A 17,719-nucleotide genomic window follows, 5' to 3' on the forward strand; every position below is an offset into this window, starting at 1 on the left:
CCCCCCCCCAACTCCTCCCCGTCTGCTTTTTACCTAGCATATCGTGCAGATTACACACGACCTACTCAGCAGCGGTCAAAGGAAAAGCGAGGTACGGTGCGAATCGCCCGAATAAATGTATTCCCGGTGGGCGGCCGCGACTCGACGGGCGCTCGCGTGAAACCCTCCGAATGCTTTGACGCCGCGCGCGCCTCTGCCGATAAAAGTAGCGAAAAGTCGCGCGAAAAGAAAATCAAGTCGTTTACCTGCGGAACCTGCCGATGCTCTTCCGATGTTTCTTATCTGTTTACGTGATTCGTCCTTTCAAATTGCATGTTGATATTCATCTTAATTAATCCGATCTTAATTTCGGAAATTTCCTTTTTCTTTTCCTTTTTTTTAATTTTATTTTTCTTTGCAAATGTGTCTATTTTGTACGTGCAAAGTATTTACATCTTTTTAGCAGGTTTACTAAATTGCACGCTATCTTGATCAATCTGATCTGAATTTTATTCCATTTCGGAAATTTTTTTCTTTATTTTTCTTTGCGAATGTGTCCATTTTGTACGTGCAAAGTATTTACATTTTTTCAGCAGGTATAAAAATTAGAATATTGAATAGGTCAGTCTTGTAGATTTCGATACAATTATCGACAATCCTTGGACAAACTTTGGAAATATTGTTTTTGCTTTTCCATTTTTGGTGAATATTTCTAGTATGTTCTTCTGTCGAGGGGATACAATCGTGTTTCCATTACCCGTCTGTAACCCTTGCGAGATCGATCCTTAGTAGGACGCAGTTCTTCCATGTTCAAGTAACATTTTCAAGTCGCGCACACAGCGCGTCTGCGTGTAATTGAGAGCACGGTGGTCTTAAGACGCTACTGGGGTTGACCAATGGAAACACAGTGGTCTTGTCAGTCTTGGTCAGACGGGAGAGACTCACGATATCTGTATATACCAGGGGTGCGCAACTTCAAATACCAGGGATTCGTATTATCTTTACGCGAGATCGATTAACAATGTCCACAAATCGTATTATACCAGAGTTCGTCTAACGTAACAGTATGTCAAATTTTCATCTAATTTTGCGTAGATTCAACAAAACAAAATTGGGATGACGTGCCACCTACGTCGAGAATTTTTTGTCCCAAAATTGTAATATTTTCTCAGTTTTAAGTATATTTAAGTATAACCCAGGCAAAACAGACAATACATTTATTACTTCTCAATAATTTCTATCCAGTGATATAGCGACGAATTATTGTATACGGTGTTGGTCACTCGTTATGATCAGGTGGTTAAACTCTTTTCTCGAAATTTTGTTAAAAATCTTTTTCCAAATACCAGAAGTTCGCAATACACCTTGATCTGATCTAACGCAGTCAATTTTTGTCTAATTTCGCGTAAACTCGTCGAGAAAACAATTTAAAATTGTAACAATTGTAGAAAAATTTCGATTCTGAAATTAAGATGATTATATAAAGTAGAAAAAATATGTCACAAGCGTACAAGTGTAAAACACTTGTGGAGGTGAATGGTGGGGGTTCAGAAAAATTCTTCCGGAAAATTTAGCGCGACAAAGCGCGCGTTGTGCACCTCTGCTGTTCATGGAGGAGAAGGAGGCGATTGAACGCGCGCGAACGAGTCAACAGTGATCTCATCCCTTCCCCTCCATCGCTCGTCTTCTACCCGATGTCACGGCACGGCGAGGGGTTCCCGTTGCCGAGGAGAGGCTACTACAAGCCGACAGTGCGTCTGCCAGGAAACGAGGAATAAAAAATCTCGCTCCATTTTTCCTCCAGAAAAAGAAAAAAAAAACAAAAAAAGAAAAACCGTCCTCCGTGATACCATTGCGTCGAAACGCGAGAAACAAACAGAGTTGCCAGAGGATATTTGAGAGCTGCTCGAACAGTCCGATAGTTGGACGAGTATGTTATCGTTGAATTCTAATAACACCAGAGAGTAACTGTAGCAACTACTGTTACGCGCGGATGGAATAATGGTATGACACGAGGATTTTTCGCAGCGATAGAAGCTCCATCGTCCCCATCGGCGAGGGAGAAAGGGAATCGTGGAGGGTAAGCGGGCGATGGAGCAAGGACGACACAGGGGAACGAGCAGGCAGGAGCGATGGAAGTGGCGGCGTGGTAGGGGACATACAGACCACCGGGGGAAATAACGATAGCACCGTCGAGCGAGCGGTAGCAACGCCGAGGGAGGACGTACCACGCGTTATCGACCGCTCTAGACGGAGACGGCGAACTAACGTATATCTATATCTATATATATATATATATATGTGTGTGTGTGTGTGTGTGTTTTTATATATATATATACAAACACACACACCGACGTAGGAACGAACGAGAAAGCGCCCTAGGAAATATACGAAAGGGACGAGGTAATGCCTCCCCGTGAAGGGTCGCGATAACGTACGACATCGCACGTTTCGTTCGACTATCCAGGGAAGACCCTTCTTCCCCTATATTCCAACAAGCTCGTCCTCCTCGGGCTGTAACGCATCCTCCTTCAAAAATTTCATTCGCTTCCCTCCCGTTTGCCTCGATCGGTGGCAAAGCAAAAACTGCCGGAGAGGTGGAAGGCTCGTTCTCGTCCTTCGCGGCGAGGAGGAGGAGGAGGAGGAGGAGAAGAAGGAGGTTCGCCTGAGAAAAAAAGTCCTCTGTCGAGTAACGCGAAACTTTCCAGGGAGAATTGATCCGTTTCCGACGGCAGAGTTTGCGCGACAGGTGTCGATTGCCAAAAGATTTATTGGTATGTCTCTTTGAACGAGCTGAGGATCGAGTTTTGCCCCCCTTGTCTCGTCTCCGCGAATGCTTCCGTCACGCGACAGCTTTTCGATTCTATTGCTCACGTTGGACACTTATCATTCTAGTTGCATTCATTTCAGAATTTTCGTTCGTTGAAAAATTATTTATTCAAGAATTTTGTTTATAATAGAAAAATTCCTCGAGTACAATGAACGTTTTTTTTTTTTTTTTTTTTTTTTTTTTTTTTTTTTTTTTTTTTTTTTGTTTTTTTTACTATTAGTCGCTTAAACTACGAATCGTAGTCGTTGCTATCTTATTTTGAAAAATTATATCTTCATAAACATAATAATACTTATATTGATTATGCAGGTGTGATAATCGTAGAATTAAAAACAAAGAAGAACGTGCGAGACGAAAACGCGTCACGTGAAATGAATCGTTCGTCGAAAAATCTTGAATTGATTGGAAACGTTATTTCATCTCTTAGACACTGTTCTTCATTATGTACTTCCATGTGAAAGCCCTCGTCAATGTGTCCATTGTACCTCGATCTTCTCTGCTCCTTTTGTTCTCTTGTAATCAGACAGCTTAACGGGGAATCGGTATTCAATTCTAACGAATGCTATAGTCGATCATCTTCTCCTACGTCCTAGCGCGATCGATAAAAATCGTTAATGCATCGTCAATAGTACGTACGTATCACTGACTAATTCGCCATTCAATACACGTAATGTAAGTTCCGAATGTACCACGTGATAGATTTCGTTGGGTTTTTTTTTCTTTTTTTTTTACTAGTGACTAGTGAAAATATTTACTAGTAAAATTTTATTATTGTATATAGTATCTATCTAGTGATTCATCTATAATATCTATCTAGTGATATGTGGTGACTAGTGAGAATATTTGCTAGTAAAATTTAAAAAAAGTTACTAAGCATTTTCACTCTATTCAAAAGAATAAATAGTTAAACTGGTTAAAACAATTTATTAGAACGAATAGGATATTTGAAACGTCACGGTGGCACATAATTATTTTCGAGACAAACGTCAAATGTAGTTCTCGTATTAAGTGATACACAAAGCATTGTAATTTTGTAAATGAAAACGCTGCGTAAAACATAGAACACCTTGATGTCAAGAATAATCTTGGAATTAAGCTGCAAAACAGTATCCTAGAAAGGAAACTGCAATTCGTTTCGGTATCCACGAAAGAATTTCCAGTGATTCTGCGTCCTTCTTTATGCCGGAGCTTTCTCGCTTTTTTATCATCTCTGTTTTCATGGTTGACGTTACTATAATCTGTGCAGTCTGCTAGACGAGATGGGCTCTCGTCTTATTATCAACCGGGGCTCTCTTTGCTATCTTCCCTCGAAACGACGAGACACTTTCCTCTTCTTGGAAGAAGAAAGGAACGAGAAATTAATATTTCTTGAACTTATTTAGAAAAAGAAAAAAAAGGAGGAAATCTCGTTTCACTTGGGATTATTTTTGCGTGTACATGTACTCTCCCATTCATCCTTTCTTATCTATCGCAACTTTCTACCAATTTTCTACTATCATCTACCGAGCCCCTTTCTTTTCCTTCCTTTTTTTTTTTTTTTTCCTCTTTTGCCTCTTGTAGCACTGTAATCATGCAGCTAGGGGCAGAGGGGCTAGGGCACTCATTGTCAGCAGACATTATTCCCCTGTAGACACTCGTTGCGCCCTTTTTTTCGCCGTGCTTGAATTTCGTTGCGTGCTGGAAGGATAACGGAAGAAACAGAAGCGGTGAACGCCTACGTGTCTCGAATTTTTTTTTTCGAACGTGCACGCGCGCGCACAGGCATTCAGGTTATGTTCCTCTCACGCTTTCCGAAATTGATGGGTTTCGATCTTTTCGTCTCTCTGCTTCCTTCTTTTTTTGCTTACCGTGCGAACTGAATTCAAAGCCGACGATTTATATACGACGAGAAACCAACTTTTCGCAAGATCGTTCGACGTAAAACATCGACGAGAAACGGCCGAGTGTGAAATAACAACGATAAGTTATTTGGGAGATATTCAAATCGAAGTGCAAGGAATAAAAGATTTTGCGACTTTGCTATTTTTCGATCGATGCGAAATAAGGGGGGAGGGGGGTGTAAAATAAACCACAGGAAAATCCGGCAAGCGTTGAAAATAATTTTAATGTGTTTTCGCTGAAATTATTGGAGCAAACAAATTTAATTACACTCTGCTTCATTCTCACTTATATGCATCCCCGTGTTTCACGTATCACGAAAGGTAATCTCAATTACCATTCGCATTTCATTGAAACAGATTTTCGTTCCGTTGTGCGATTCCCTTAAAAATGGAAATACAGGGTGGACCAAAAATCACTTCCTACTGAAATAAAGAGCGCAAATTTGCGAAATTTGCTGTGGCAGTTAAAATTGAACTTGAGTTTAATTTAAAACTGATAAAAAATAATTTAGTTTTTTCTTATATTTTGATATTTAAAGAAAATAGGGAAAAAACTTTTGGCCCGTCAAAAAAAGCGCAAATTTGCGAAATTTGTTCTGGCAGTTTCAACGTTTGGAATAAAATAATTTTCAAAAAATAATGAAAAAAAATCACCTAAAATTGAACTTGAGTTTAATTTAAAACTGATAAAAAATAATTCAGTTTTTTCTTATATTTTGATGTTTGAAGAAAATAGGGGAAAAAACTTTTGGCCCACCAAAAAAAGCGCAAATTTGCGAAATTTGTACTAGCAGTTCCAACATTTGGAATAAAATAATTTTCAAAAAATAATGGAAAAAAAATCACCTAAAATTGAACTTAAATTTAATTTAAAACTGATAAAAAAAATTTAGTTTTTTCTTATATCTCGATGTTTTATTAAAAAAAAAAAACTCGGTCCACCCTGTATACATATATATAATAAAAATATAATAATATAATATATATATATATATATGTAATAAAAAAAAAATCAAACTCTTGCAATATCCCCTAATTTTTGTGAACAGTATATTTTGCCCTCGATTGATCATAGTTTGACGATCCAAACCAATCCAAAACAAAGAATATTCGCCCGGATAATCTCGCGAATGTTTATGAAAGAGGCTTTAAAAAAGGATCTCGACGTTGAAATATATATTTGTACAGGCGATCAAGTGTCTCTTTTACAGACCAGACTGACTCGGAGGTATCGGATAAAGGCCGGCGTGCCGACTTTGATTTTATTGGACGGCTCGAACGGCTCGGTGATAACCAGGGGCGGCGTGGAGCGAACTATCGGCGATCCCAACGGGGCTGAATTTCCTTGGAAACCTCCTCATCCGAAGGCTGCTCTCGAAGATGGGCCCCTGCTGTCGTGCGGGGCGCGCGATAGCAACGAGCCCATGCTACACGAGGAGCTGCGCCACTGCTTCAAGGGTGTTTACTTCAGCGCACACTGGGTACGTGCAAAACTCACTCGCGTAGCTTCGATTAAAATCGAGATTTTTCAAGATTTTTCATTTAAAATTGAAATTCTTCCAAGATTTGAAATTCAAATTGGGGGAAATTCGTGTTTCTCGCCATGTCGGATATTCGAGGCTCGATTTATTCGAGACAGAACCGAGGGTAGCACTTTAGTATCTTCCGTAGATTTCTTGGAAATTCATAATCAACGATATTGGAGAATCTACTGAATCTGTATATTCCACCGTGGTTAAAATTAACCACTTGCGCTCCAGTTCTCCTCTGCGTAATAATCGATCCGGCGATTCCGACGTGCAAGTTAAAAATGGAATCCCGGATTGCAGTAACGGTACACGATAATTGATTGTAAAATGGAAGATGTATTCGCATTTTTTTTTTTTTTTTTTTTTTAGTTAATTACTCGCAGTGATCTGAATTAACAATAAAATGATATGTATTTTCTATGTTTGTACAGTGTCCACCTTGTAAGGCATTTACCCCGCAGCTTGTTGACACCTATCAACGAATTCGAGAGAGGGGCCACGATTTCGAGGTGATTTTTGTGAGTTCGGACAGGTAAGTCGAAAAACTTGTATCATTAACCTCTTTGGCACGATGCGCCAATATAATGGCTTTCCGTCACACGTTGCAGTGCTGTATTGTTTACACGTAATTCGCGTCAAACTCTGCCGTACAGGGAAACAACCCGCGCAAAATTCAGCCTAAGAGGTTAAGTCCACATGGTCGTTAAATGAAACGTACAACTTTTTTTTTTAGGAGCGAGGAGTCTTATAACGTTTACATTGAAACGATGCCTTGGTTGAGGATACCCTTTAGTCAAGAGGAGAGACGACGAAAATTAGCGAGAGCCCTCGACGTACAAGCAATACCCACTTTAGTGATACTTGATCCCCGAGATAACATTATAACCTTGGATGGTCGCGCGGAGTTGATCGAGGATCCCGAAGGACTGGTAAATGAAAATTCGAAAATTCTCGTCGTTTTCTCTGGCACGAGGTCTTTACATTTTTTTTTCAATCTTGCAGAATTTCCCGTGGACCAGCCGTTTGGTGAATATTTTAACCGAAAAGTACGCTACTTCGTTACACGATGCGCCGGCAATTATTCTTTTTGTCGGTAAGTTCGTTTTGAAAGAGAATTGTTAGACAAGCTGCTTGTTAGAATGAATGAAAAAAAAAAAAAAAAAAACTCTTTACGTATCTGTGTAACGTTTTCTCTGCGTCATTATTGTTTTCGGCAGAAGGTGAAGACTGTGAAATTCAATTCGCAGAAAGTGTATTATTGCCAGCCGCCCAAGCGTACAGGCAAGACAGACCTGATTACGATCCAAATTATGACGATCCAGATGATATTTTGCAGTTTTATATAGCGTTAGATGTAAGTGGCAATCTTACATGCGTACACATCACGTACAATTATTCTGAACTTAATGGATGTACTATCGTTTTCCCTTATAGTGTGAAACGTCAGATATTCTTCGTGAATTTGTCGGTTTAGATGACGCTGTGCCCCTCTTAACAGCGATTGATATACCTCGAGGAGTTTATGTGGTGATGGAGGATGGTGCCGAGATCACTGTGGATTCTGTACAACAATTTATCGACGGGTTTCGTAATGACAAACTGCCTATAAACAAAATAGCGGCAGTGCATAAAACCGCTAAAAATGACTACGTTTCTACTTGAATTTTTAAAAGATCAACTGACAATTTTATACGGAATATTGAAAAGCCACGTGTGAAGGAAGGAGCAGTTAAGTGGTCATTATACAACCACGAAAAGCAAAAACAAGAAAGAAAGAAAAAAAAGAAACCCCACCCTCTTTTCTCAATCCTGTCTCTGTGATACCATTGCTCCTTTCGTAGGAAGGATCTCGCGCGAAACGGCGCTTGTATTCGCACACCCTTTGTGGAAGTAACCAAAAGACATGTATTATGTATCATAGTCAATAAAAACTGAGCGAATTGTATTTTTAAGTGTACACACGCACACGTTAATATATTATATAATGTATTACTTAATAAACGCCAAATGAATACGTCGAACATATCTTTGAGTTACTAACTCCGTTCTCCATAAAGGTAATAATCGTCAATCTCGTGCTTTGATGCAAATTATTTTATGAAATTAAAAAATAAATAAGTGTGAAAAATGTAATAGATTTATTCGTAGTTTCTTTTTTTTCCAAATTAATTCTGTTTTTATATAAAAATTATTACATATCATTTGCATTTTACATTAGCGTATCGTTAATTTATTCCGTGCATCACTGAATAAACTTCCTATTCGATTGTTCCGTACATAAATGAAAATACTATTAAGTTACGTTTGTCAATTGCAATTTGTCACAAAAAATAAAATATACTTGATTCGACCCGTCGTATTTTTAAAAAGATTTCATTATCGTTATTTTGTACTATTTAAAAAAAATAAATATATGAAGAAAAAAATTCTTATTTTACATATTAAATTAGTCACTAAAATTTTATGCTAAAAGAGATGCGAGAGCATCCAAAAATTTTGGCCTTTCTTCAATTTTCAGTCTTATTACTGGAACATAAAATAGTGTTTAAAAAAATACCAAATGTTAAAAATAAATACTAGAAAATCATAGGCAACTCTTACTTGTAGAATCAAAATAATCTGCATCTATATAAGAATTTGTATTTTTTGCCGCTTGTTCAAAAGCTCTTCCAAATAAACTATAAACAATTAATATTAATATTATTCATAAAATAATGCCAAAGCATAATCCAGCATATTTCCACAATAAGTTTTCATTAATTACTCGTAATTACCTTCTGGGTTGATCTTCACATACCGGTGGTATACCAATCATTATACACATTCTCTCTTCTGCATTGTACACTGCAGAAGCTACAAGTGGCAATTCCGGTGCCCGCCTGTTTTTTGAAGAATCTACATAAGCCTTTAGAGTAAATTGTGCTAACATCATTAATGGATATGGATGCGCGAATATAAAATTGTCAGCGCTTCCCTCTGGAATAATTACATAAAGAAACGAGCCGGTGTTTCTAATTTCTTTCAATTGCAATATAGTCTGTGCAGTTTTAAAAACAGTCTTAAGCATAAGTTTCGCTTTTTCTATGCCACTTTCTAAAATGTCTTTCTTTGTACGAGATAAACAGTCCAAAGCATCTAAAAAACAGCCTTGCGGTAATTTCGTTTTTGACTGAAACATTAAAACGTTGTATTAAAGTATTCGCACGATTAAACAACTGAAAACACAAGACTTATAAACTTACAGAAGATTCTATTAAAGCAAGCATAGCATAAACTATATCTGAAGCACAGTATTTAAATTTGTAACCATATTGAAGAGTAAAGCTTGTTCCAATTATAGTATCCACTTTATATTTCCCTGCTAATTTTTCAACCATTTGTTTAAATTCTTGTCTAAGTGCAAGATCCATTGCCGAAAATCGTTGCTTTGATTGCGCTAGAGGCAAACCCATGTCTGCCAACAATCCCTTTAACCGTTGTTCCCCTCTAAGGGACCAAAGTCGTAACGATACTGCTGTTGGTACTGAATGTCTTAAGCTATCTTCTACAGTCCAATGACGATATAATACAAGCAAGAGACTATATCTCTATGTAAGAAAATAATGTTTTAACATATAAATTTTTATATATTACGCAGATAAAATATTTACTACACAGAAATTCGACTCAAAAGGATACTCTTTATCATAAGTAATTTTGACTGTACTTTGTTGCTGCTGTTGCTTATCAACTTCAGCTCCTTTTTTATGAGTCAATCTAGACACGTGAGCTTGAAGGAAACCTTCATCAAGAACGCTCAATCTTGATTCTACTTTACCAAGAATAGCTTGTTCCGTAGAACCAATTATAGCCCACCAAATCATGTCCAAATTGTCCTTTGTCATATTCCATGCCATTTCAAACATAATCATTGCACTCTATGGAAATATAAAATGTACTTAAATTCTTATGCTCCACATTAATGATACTGTTCACATATTTTGGTAACACATACTGATTTGCCGTAGTAGCTGTATTGTGTGTAGTTGAACAAAATAGTTGCCCTTTTCTCAGACCATTCTCTTCGCCCAGCTCTTTTCACAATATCTTCCTCATTCAACCTTCGCCTTTTTGTCTGAGATCTATCGCTTGCCGATTCTTCATCCGTTTCGTTTTCATCAGACTAGAAATTGTCAAGTAAGTCTCCTTTGTTATTCAACTAAGTAGTCAAATTGAAACAAATCGCTTACAGAATCATCATCTCTGAATACGTCATTATACTCTGGAATTTCATCGTCTTCATCAGGTTTACCAAGTATGCGTACTTGATCCTCCGAATATATGTTACACAAGTCATAAGGCCTGTGGCTATCAAGGATATAAAATATCACAGATTCTGCTGGTTGCAATAACTCTACTAAGTCTAGTGTACCGCCGCAATTTATAAAAATAATATTTTTTACCTAGATAAGGAATTAATGAAATTTACTGCAAAGGCGTATACATAAGTGTGCCTTTTAAACTTTCATTACCTCTTCGCAATTTTCTTCAAAAGCACGAACCATATCTTGAACACCTTGAACAGGTACAAGTGTATACATCATGTTATCATACTTGAAAAGTAGCTGCAAAATTTTACAGGCACAAATAGCATCAACGTCAAAGTTAACCAACAGCAGGCATCTCTGCAATAAAGAAAGTTTACATTAGCATCTTGTTTATATCTAATAAAAGTTATAAAATAACATGTCAAATGTGCATAATTATGCATAAAATGATCACCTCGTGTTGCTCGGCAAATACGAATAAGAATTTATTAAATAAACATAATAATATTTTCAAATCAACTTAAATAGATTTTACAGCAATTCAAAAACACATTTGTAATTTTAAACAAAAAAAAATTAACCTACGTAAACGTGGATAAATTGAATTGTCAAATGAAAGAAGTAGGATAACATAACTCACATCATGTTTCACTAAGCGATAAAATCCTCTTTCTAAGTTTTCCACAAACATGATGCAGTGATCCTCGGCATGGGAGTATTTTTTTTTTTTTTTTTTAATATTCACTACTGCTTTTTACTCCGTTTCACTCCGAGTTTGCCGCGAAAACTAAACATAGTGGCTTTTTATGGTATAGAGTATACGAGATAATCCACTAGCTTCATTATATACGAATGTTTCGTTCGAGCGTTCCAATTCATTTACAAAATTATAATGTACAATTTATCGATATCTCAGGGTGTTTATACTTTCAACTACAAAATTGAAAATTCGCTATTTTCGCTGAAAACATTGGAATTCGAACACGAAGCACATCAGAGATGGGCGTCAGTCGAGTGTCTCGAATTAATTAAAAATTCGTATCGTATTTCGTTATCATCGCGTATATTTGTTTTCGTAGAATTTATTCGTATAATTTATTTTTACTGATACCCTGTACTTTATGATACGAAGTGCTAAAAATTTCTTTCTTCGTTACTTGAACATCGTTGAACGAGACACATCTAAAGTATCTATATAACCCATGATATTAGTGGATGCACTTAGTGTCGCATCGCAAGTTGGTATCGCGCTAAGGTTCATTGTGACACACGTGTTGTCTGTACTCACGCATATCAAAATGGCAGAAAGCGGTAATTATTATTTATTTTATTCGTACATTATATCGTTTAAAGTCGTATTTGTTCCATCGTATTCATCGTTTCATGCCAGTATCCTTATTTTATACGTAAAAACGAGTAAACGTATTTACCTTCTGTTATAAATGTCAATTATAAATATAGCGGTAGACACGTGTTTTGATATTTGACGAAAGTTCGATGAATATTTTACGAAATACAGTATGATTTGCATGTTCTATATCTTCTTGCATTTATTTTATATCAATTAATATCAGTGTGTGGTTGTTGCGTCTTAATTTCGTATCGATTAGTTTGATGAATGTGAAATAGGTTAAGTTTCGTTATTTTTATTGTTTAGATAAAAGTAAGAAGAAAAGCAAGAAAAAGTCTCTTGGGGAAATCCAGGCAACAATGAAGTGTCAACTTGAACCTTCGGATGAGGTTGTAAAACTGGAATACAAAGATTGGCCTCTCTTATTTAAGGTGTGTAATGTAACACAAAATATAATCCGTCACACGATTTAAGAAGTAATTCCCAAAAATACAGCTATGATTAAATGTAAATTACATTGTTTCAGCATTTTGATAAAATGCTTACTCGTACAAAGCATTTTACTCCTTTAACTAGTGGCTCGACACCATTACATCGCACTTTATCTGAATACATAAAATCTGGTTGCATTAATTTAGACAAACCATGTAATCCATCATCACACGAAGTTGTTGCATGGATAAAAAGAATTTTAAAAGTGGAGAAAACTGGTCATTCGGGCACACTAGATCCTAAAGTATCTGGGTGTTTGATAGTATGTATTGACAAAGCAACTAGATTAGCTAAATCACAACAATCTGCTGGGAAAGAATATATTGCAGTTTTTAAATTACATTCTGCTCCAGAAAGTCTTCAAAAGGTAAATATGATGTATTAGTTGAATTTAAAATGTTTTAAACCCTATATGAGACGTTGTTATTAATGAGAAAATAATATAGGTTAGTCAGGCATTAGAAAAATTACGTGGCGCACTTTTTCAACGACCTCCACTTATATCTGCAGTGAAGCGTCAGCTTCGCGTTAGAACAGTTTATGACAGTTGGTTCCTGGATTATGATCAAGAACGTAATATGGGAGTGTTCAAAGTTAGTTGTGAGGCTGGCTCGTATATTAGAACTATTTGTGTTCACCTTGGCCTCTTCTTAGGCACTGGTTGTCAAATGCAAGAATTACGTAGAAATCGTTCAGGCGTTCAATCTGAAAATGATGGAATGGTTACTATGCATGATATACTTGATGCTCAATGGTTATATGAAAATCATGGAGATGAATCATATTTAAGAAGAGTAATCAAACCATTAGAAGCTCTTTTAGTAAATCATAAGAGGATTATCGTAAAAGATAGTGCAGTATGTATTCATTATTTGTGTATAAACACAATTTTGCTTATGTGATATTTTATAATATTACACAGTTATATGAATAATTATATTGATAGGTAAATGCTATCTGTTATGGAGCTAAAATTATGCTGCCAGGAATTTTAATGTATGATGATGGTATAGAATTAAATCAAGAAATTGTAATAGTAACTACAAAAGGTGAAGCTATAGCACTTGGTAAGTAATTTAATGTATTACATACAGCACATTCTTTATAACTGTAATTTATATTAATCTTTGCTTATAAATAAAAATTATTGTATTTGCAATTCTTTTTGTCACAGCTATAGCTTTAATGACATCTCCTACAATGACAGCTTGTGATCACGGTGTAGCTGCTAAAATTAAAAGAGTAATCATGGAAAGAGACGCATACCCAAGAAAATGGGGTCTAGGACCAAAAGCTTCCGTAAAAAAACGCATGATAATTGAAGGAAAGTTAGATAAATATGGTAAACCAAATGAGAACACACCTGCAGATTGGTTAACAAATTATAAAGACTATTGTAAACCTGTAATTAAGGTAATTATCAGCTTTTTGTTATATTTCATTGTGTAAATATGTATATTTAATTATACAAATAGTATATTTAATTTTTATTTATGGATCAGACTGAGGAAAATGGTGTTTCTACCGATTCTGTGGCTAAGAAACGAAAGTGGGAAGAAACACAATCTACAACCGAAGTTTCAATAAAAGAAGAAGTGATTGAGGGTTCAGAATTAACGTCGCCAAAAGAGAAAAAGAAAGATAGAAAGGAAAAGAAAAAGAAAAAGAAGAAAGAAAAAACAGAATCTGAAGCTGATGAATCTATGGTAATAGAAAGTGCAACTGAGGTAAAGTAATTTATATTTAATTTCCGCGTTTAACATTTTAAAAAGATTCAAAAACTTAATATTATCATTAACAGGATACAACAGCTAAAGAAGAAAAAAAGAAGAAGAAAAAGAAGAAAGATAAGACTCAAGATCAAGAAGTAACACTTTCAAGTTGAAATAATTTTTTAAATATGTATTCGTTAAAAGATAAGTATCACAATTTTTTATAAGTGTAAGAAAAACATCGTAATACTTTATATAAAAGAAAGTGAGAAAGTTTCTTATTCTTTACGATTTTCAAAAAATATTTTTTTTTTTAAATATTCTTTTTACATTTTGGACGTTGTAAAATATGTATACATTTTTTGAAAATCGTAAAGAAACTTTCTCACTTTCTTTTATATAAAGTATTACGACGTTTTTCTTACACTTATAAAAAATTGTGATACTTATCTTTTAACGAATACATAAAAAATTGTGATACTTATCTTTTAACGAGTACATATATGTATATGTATCCAATCTAATATACTATTGCAAAAATATATTATTAAGTATATGTATTATAAATTTTGCAAATAATGAAAATGAATATTGGTACGATATTTAGTATCAATAAATGTACATAGATTAATTTCATTTGCAAATTACTCTAATGTTTTGCAAGTATAAAATAATTCCATTATGATTCACCTAGCATTTTTTATGTTATAGATTTAATATTGTGCAAGAGTAGTATTTACACTTTGTATCGCAAGAAACATTTTCATTTGTTACTTCATCCCTATTCAGATATATTTTAATAATAAAAAATTTGTATCAAAAGATAATAAATTATATGTAACTTCTGAACAGCTAATATTATAAATTTACAAATACATTTTAAATAAAAATGTAAAAATCTACTTGTCTGTTGTTTGCATTTTTTTAATATGAAAATAAACAGTACAAAAATTTTTGTGTATTATATCCTTCGAGTATAAATTATAAACACATATATTTTAGAAAGATGTATATTTTTTTAATAATATTGCAAACGGTATTTTAAGAAATAGTTATTTGAATACAACTGAATCGAGCATAGCTCCCAGACATTGAACAATATTCGTAGACATAAGTGTGTCCACTTTCTCTTCTAAATGCCGTTTTGGATCTTGTTTACCCACATTTTTTATAGCTAACTGTTCGGGTGTCATCTTTTCTTCATCTTCCAATGCCTACAGTAAATAAATTCTCAAATTAGTATATTTGAAATTTTAGCTTTGCATTAAAAAATATCTCTGACATCTTAATAAATTACCTTGTTATAATTTTTAGCAAGTTCAAGCATTTCAGATACGATATTTTCGTTAAGTTTGCTATGTTCTGAATATTCGGCCAATGTAAGCCCATCCATCCACGTTTTCTTGTGCAGATTTAATAGCATTTTTTGTTCTAGTTCGTTTTTACGATAGTTGATGCTAATACTGTAATAATGGCGATTTAAACCATGAATCAATGCTTGAACAGATGGCTTTTGTAAATGACCTAAATTAGACGTGGTTTGACGGGGTTCTTGTCCTAAAACCTATAATTTTACATGTATAATACTAACAACTATGTAACTTAATTCAAATGAAAACGTTTCAACTTATTAGTTACCATAGTGTTAGGAGTAATTAATCTAAATGCATCAATAACAACTTTTCCTTTCACTGATTGTATAGGATCGATAACAACAGCCACCGCTCTTTCACTAAGAGCTTCAAATGATTGTTGTGTGTTAATATCTACACCAGAGAGCCAGCAACCAAATCCTGGGTGAGAATGATACCATCCTACTACCATCTCTGGCCGACCAGTTTGTTTGAGCATGTCCAACATTTTTGCTTGAAATACTGGGTCGACTGCTTCCACACTAACTCCCTAAGATAAATAATAATAAGTTAAATATTGAAAAAATATAATCTCGACACTTACTTTAAAACGTAAAATTTTGATTATTACCGTTCCTGTTTGAGGCATAGCAAACACATCAATGACACGTACAGTATAATCATCAACAAATTCACCAAGCATTAAACCCATTACTTCCATGGGTACACCAGCCCGTCCATGTTTAAGCATTTTCAAAAGGGCTAACGATGATATGTATACCTAACAATAATAATATAACAAAAACGATATATTAGTAAATACAAAATATGCTGTTAACATACTGCAGTTTCTTTCTCAGATAATTTACAAAACAAAGTATTTTATTATGCTTGAAATAAGAATTGAAATAGAATTATCCATTGAAATAATAAACTGAGACCAAAATAAATTCTACCTGCTCTGCAGTATCAACAACTGGAGCATCTGAAGGTGGAGGTCCTTGGCTAAGACCTGGCATAGCACCTCCTAATCTCAATAATCGATCCATCACTGCCTTTCTTGTATTTTCTGAACAATTCTAGAAACAATGCGTAACATTTCACTCGGAGTTCGAAATATGAGAATTTCTAATCAGCAGTTCAACATCAAACCGATCGCTAACAAGGTTAACTTTTGTTAATGACAGATTTATACAAAAAATGATATCTATTTAGAGTGTGTAAAATACTACATTTGTTTGCTCACCTGTTATATTATATTTTTAATTGAAAATAGTATAATTTATCAGTCATCCGCAGCATTAAACAAGCATTCCCTTCGTGAACCAACGTACATTGACAACTCTCAAATCTGCACAATCACGAACGCAGCCTGCTGGAGCAACCAGCATTCACATGCTTCTGTAGAATTATTCATGATCGTTTTAACAACGTTTTTAATTCAGTTTAACGAGAATGATTGAGACACAAATTGAAACCAAGCATCCCAGATACGGTGGAGGACCGCATAATTTAGGTAAATTTTAAAGTATTATTAGTAAATTAGTAATTAATGGAAAAATTAAATATGCGTAACTTTCAATACTACCTGTATACACAAATAAGGTTATACAGGTTTGATATTCTACACTTTTTGTTACAATGTAAATTTGATAAAAATGTTTTCTAAATTAGTATGTTCATTTAAGTAATTGTTACGTGTGATTCAACAATATTTGAAATGCGGAAAAGATGTTTGTAAGAGTGCATTTTGTGTAAACAGGAGATCCTAATGATAAATTTCTAAGAAAGGTAGAGAAAGACGTTCTTATACCACAAAAAATGCGAGACAAAGCAAAAGAAGAAAAGTGTGTTCAACAAGTTAAAGGTAGTAATTTTTAATTAATTACTATACATATTTTGATAAAACTAGTGTTTGTAATTTTTATTTTTCATTTCTAGAGTTTTCAGATTGTTGTAAAAAGGCTAATGTTCTCATGGGTTTCAAGTGTCGGAAAGAGAATTCTGCATTAAAAGAATGTTTATCGCGATGGTATAATGATTCAGACTTTAAAGAACAATGTACACAAGAATATTTGGATGAAAGAAGTGAATATCGAAGGACTGGTATATCAAAAAAAAAATATATGAGATATCAATCATAAGCTAAAAGTAATATTGTGTGAGTAATAAATTCAATTTGTATTGTATGAGTATAAAATGAGTTCGTACATATTATTATCTTTATTTAGCTGTCAATTGTTTAATTTAAGAAAAAAAATTATAAGAGAGTTATTATATAGATAAA

At 34.6% G+C, this 17,719-nt stretch overlaps 5 protein-coding genes across 8 annotated transcripts in view; 3 read left to right on the forward strand and 2 right to left on the reverse strand.

The window, feature by feature from the left end:
- LOC122532515 (nucleoredoxin-like) overlaps positions 1 to 8,239 on the forward strand; it is a 12,329-nt gene extending 4,090 nt beyond the window's left edge. Inside the window, exons 2-7 of one of the 3 annotated variants that reach the window (XM_043661314.1) lie at positions 5,879 to 6,170; positions 6,650 to 6,750; positions 6,952 to 7,147; positions 7,221 to 7,311; positions 7,436 to 7,572; positions 7,693 to 7,858. In XM_043661314.1, the coding sequence (XP_043517249.1) occupies positions 5,879 to 6,170; positions 6,650 to 6,750; positions 6,952 to 7,147; positions 7,221 to 7,311; positions 7,436 to 7,572; positions 7,693 to 7,713 (838 nt within the window). In that variant the 3' untranslated portion in view covers positions 7,714 to 7,858. Of the gene's footprint in view, positions 1 to 5,878; positions 6,171 to 6,649; positions 6,751 to 6,951; positions 7,148 to 7,220; positions 7,312 to 7,435; positions 7,573 to 7,652 lie in introns of all 3 variants that reach the window. The other 2 variants (XM_043661312.1, XM_043661313.1) reach the window with 2 other exon arrangements.
- A 140-nt stretch (positions 8,240 to 8,379) lies between these two features.
- On the reverse strand, positions 8,380 to 11,494 carry LOC122532513 (cell division control protein 45 homolog). 2 transcript variants are annotated; one of them, XM_043661308.1, is made up of 9 exons: positions 11,166 to 11,494; positions 10,730 to 10,882; positions 10,448 to 10,660; positions 10,213 to 10,380; positions 9,897 to 10,135; positions 9,461 to 9,797; positions 8,993 to 9,387; positions 8,820 to 8,896; positions 8,380 to 8,744 (listed from the first exon to the last, which is right to left on the reverse strand). In XM_043661308.1, exons 1-9 carry the CDS (start codon positions 11,214 to 11,216, stop codon positions 8,680 to 8,682), a joined length of 1,698 nt encoding a protein of 565 aa, XP_043517243.1. In that variant the 5' UTR covers positions 11,217 to 11,494; the 3' UTR covers positions 8,380 to 8,679. The 2 variants fall into 2 exon arrangements, with proteins under 2 accessions (XP_043517243.1, XP_043517244.1); XM_043661309.1 differs by lacking the exon at positions 11,166 to 11,494 and adding an exon at positions 10,980 to 11,106.
- A 234-nt stretch (positions 11,495 to 11,728) lies between these two features.
- Positions 11,729 to 14,321, forward strand: LOC122532514 (H/ACA ribonucleoprotein complex subunit 4). Its single transcript, XM_043661311.1, has 8 exons — positions 11,729 to 11,836; positions 12,183 to 12,307; positions 12,403 to 12,735; positions 12,815 to 13,225; positions 13,315 to 13,435; positions 13,543 to 13,781; positions 13,871 to 14,095; positions 14,170 to 14,321. Exons 1-8 carry the CDS (start codon positions 11,824 to 11,826, stop codon positions 14,251 to 14,253), a joined length of 1,551 nt encoding a protein of 516 aa, XP_043517246.1. The 5' UTR covers positions 11,729 to 11,823; the 3' UTR covers positions 14,254 to 14,321.
- A 753-nt stretch (positions 14,322 to 15,074) lies between these two features.
- LOC122532498 (26S proteasome non-ATPase regulatory subunit 14) lies at positions 15,075 to 16,817 on the reverse strand. The gene is made up of 6 exons (XM_043661294.1): positions 16,679 to 16,817; positions 16,389 to 16,511; positions 16,064 to 16,213; positions 15,719 to 15,982; positions 15,378 to 15,644; positions 15,075 to 15,294 (listed from the first exon to the last, which is right to left on the reverse strand). The coding sequence occupies exons 2-6, from the start codon at positions 16,479 to 16,481 to the stop codon at positions 15,133 to 15,135; spliced, it is 936 nt and encodes a 311-aa protein (XP_043517229.1). The 5' UTR covers positions 16,482 to 16,511; positions 16,679 to 16,817; the 3' UTR covers positions 15,075 to 15,132.
- Positions 16,818 to 16,852: 35 nt separating this feature from the next.
- LOC122532503 (COX assembly mitochondrial protein homolog) lies at positions 16,853 to 17,717 on the forward strand. The gene is made up of 3 exons (XM_043661300.1): positions 16,853 to 16,948; positions 17,195 to 17,299; positions 17,374 to 17,717. The coding sequence occupies exons 1-3, from the start codon at positions 16,888 to 16,890 to the stop codon at positions 17,574 to 17,576; spliced, it is 369 nt and encodes a 122-aa protein (XP_043517235.1). The 5' UTR covers positions 16,853 to 16,887; the 3' UTR covers positions 17,577 to 17,717.
- The last annotated feature ends 2 nt before the right edge of the window (positions 17,718 to 17,719 follow it).

The sequence above is a fragment of the Frieseomelitta varia genome, unplaced genomic scaffold (assembly GCF_011392965.1).
Source record: "Frieseomelitta varia isolate USP_RPSP 00005682 unplaced genomic scaffold, Fvar_1.2 scaffold_456, whole genome shotgun sequence".
NCBI classification, from domain to species: domain Eukaryota; kingdom Metazoa; phylum Arthropoda; class Insecta; order Hymenoptera; family Apidae; genus Frieseomelitta; species Frieseomelitta varia.

Bases quoted from the DNA above. Each gene is read 5' to 3' on its own strand.
- LOC122532513 (XM_043661308.1), bottom strand. From the start codon at position 11,216: ATGTTTGTGGAAAACTTAGAAAGAGGATTTTATCGCTTAGTGAAACAT. The intron at 10,381-10,447 runs GTAAGCGATTTG...GACAATTTCTAG, and splicing joins TATTCAGAGATGATGATTCT to TCTGATGAAAACGAAACGGA. The intron at 9,798-9,896 runs GTATCCTTTTGA...ATAGAGATATAG, and splicing joins AAAATTACTTATGATAAAGA to TCTCTTGCTTGTATTATATC.
- LOC122532514 (XM_043661311.1), top strand. The intron at 12,736-12,814 runs GTAAATATGATG...AAAATAATATAG, and splicing joins CTCCAGAAAGTCTTCAAAAG to GTTAGTCAGGCATTAGAAAA. The intron at 13,782-13,870 runs GTAATTATCAGC...TTTATGGATCAG, and splicing joins ATTGTAAACCTGTAATTAAG to ACTGAGGAAAATGGTGTTTC.
- LOC122532498 (XM_043661294.1), bottom strand. From the start codon at position 16,481: ATGGATCGATTATTGAGATTAGGAGGTGCTATGCCAGGTCTTAGCCAA. The intron at 16,214-16,388 runs GTAGAATTTATT...TATTATTGTTAG, and splicing joins TTGTTGATACTGCAGAGCAG to GTATACATATCATCGTTAGC. The intron at 15,295-15,377 runs GTAATTTATTAA...TATTTACTGTAG, and splicing joins TTGCTAAAAATTATAACAAG to GCATTGGAAGATGAAGAAAA.
- LOC122532503 (XM_043661300.1), top strand. From the start codon at position 16,888: ATGATTGAGACACAAATTGAAACCAAGCATCCCAGATACGGTGGAGGA. The intron at 16,949-17,194 runs GTAAATTTTAAA...TTGTGTAAACAG, and splicing joins TGGAGGACCGCATAATTTAG to GAGATCCTAATGATAAATTT. The intron at 17,300-17,373 runs GTAGTAATTTTT...TTTCATTTCTAG, and splicing joins GTGTGTTCAACAAGTTAAAG to AGTTTTCAGATTGTTGTAAA.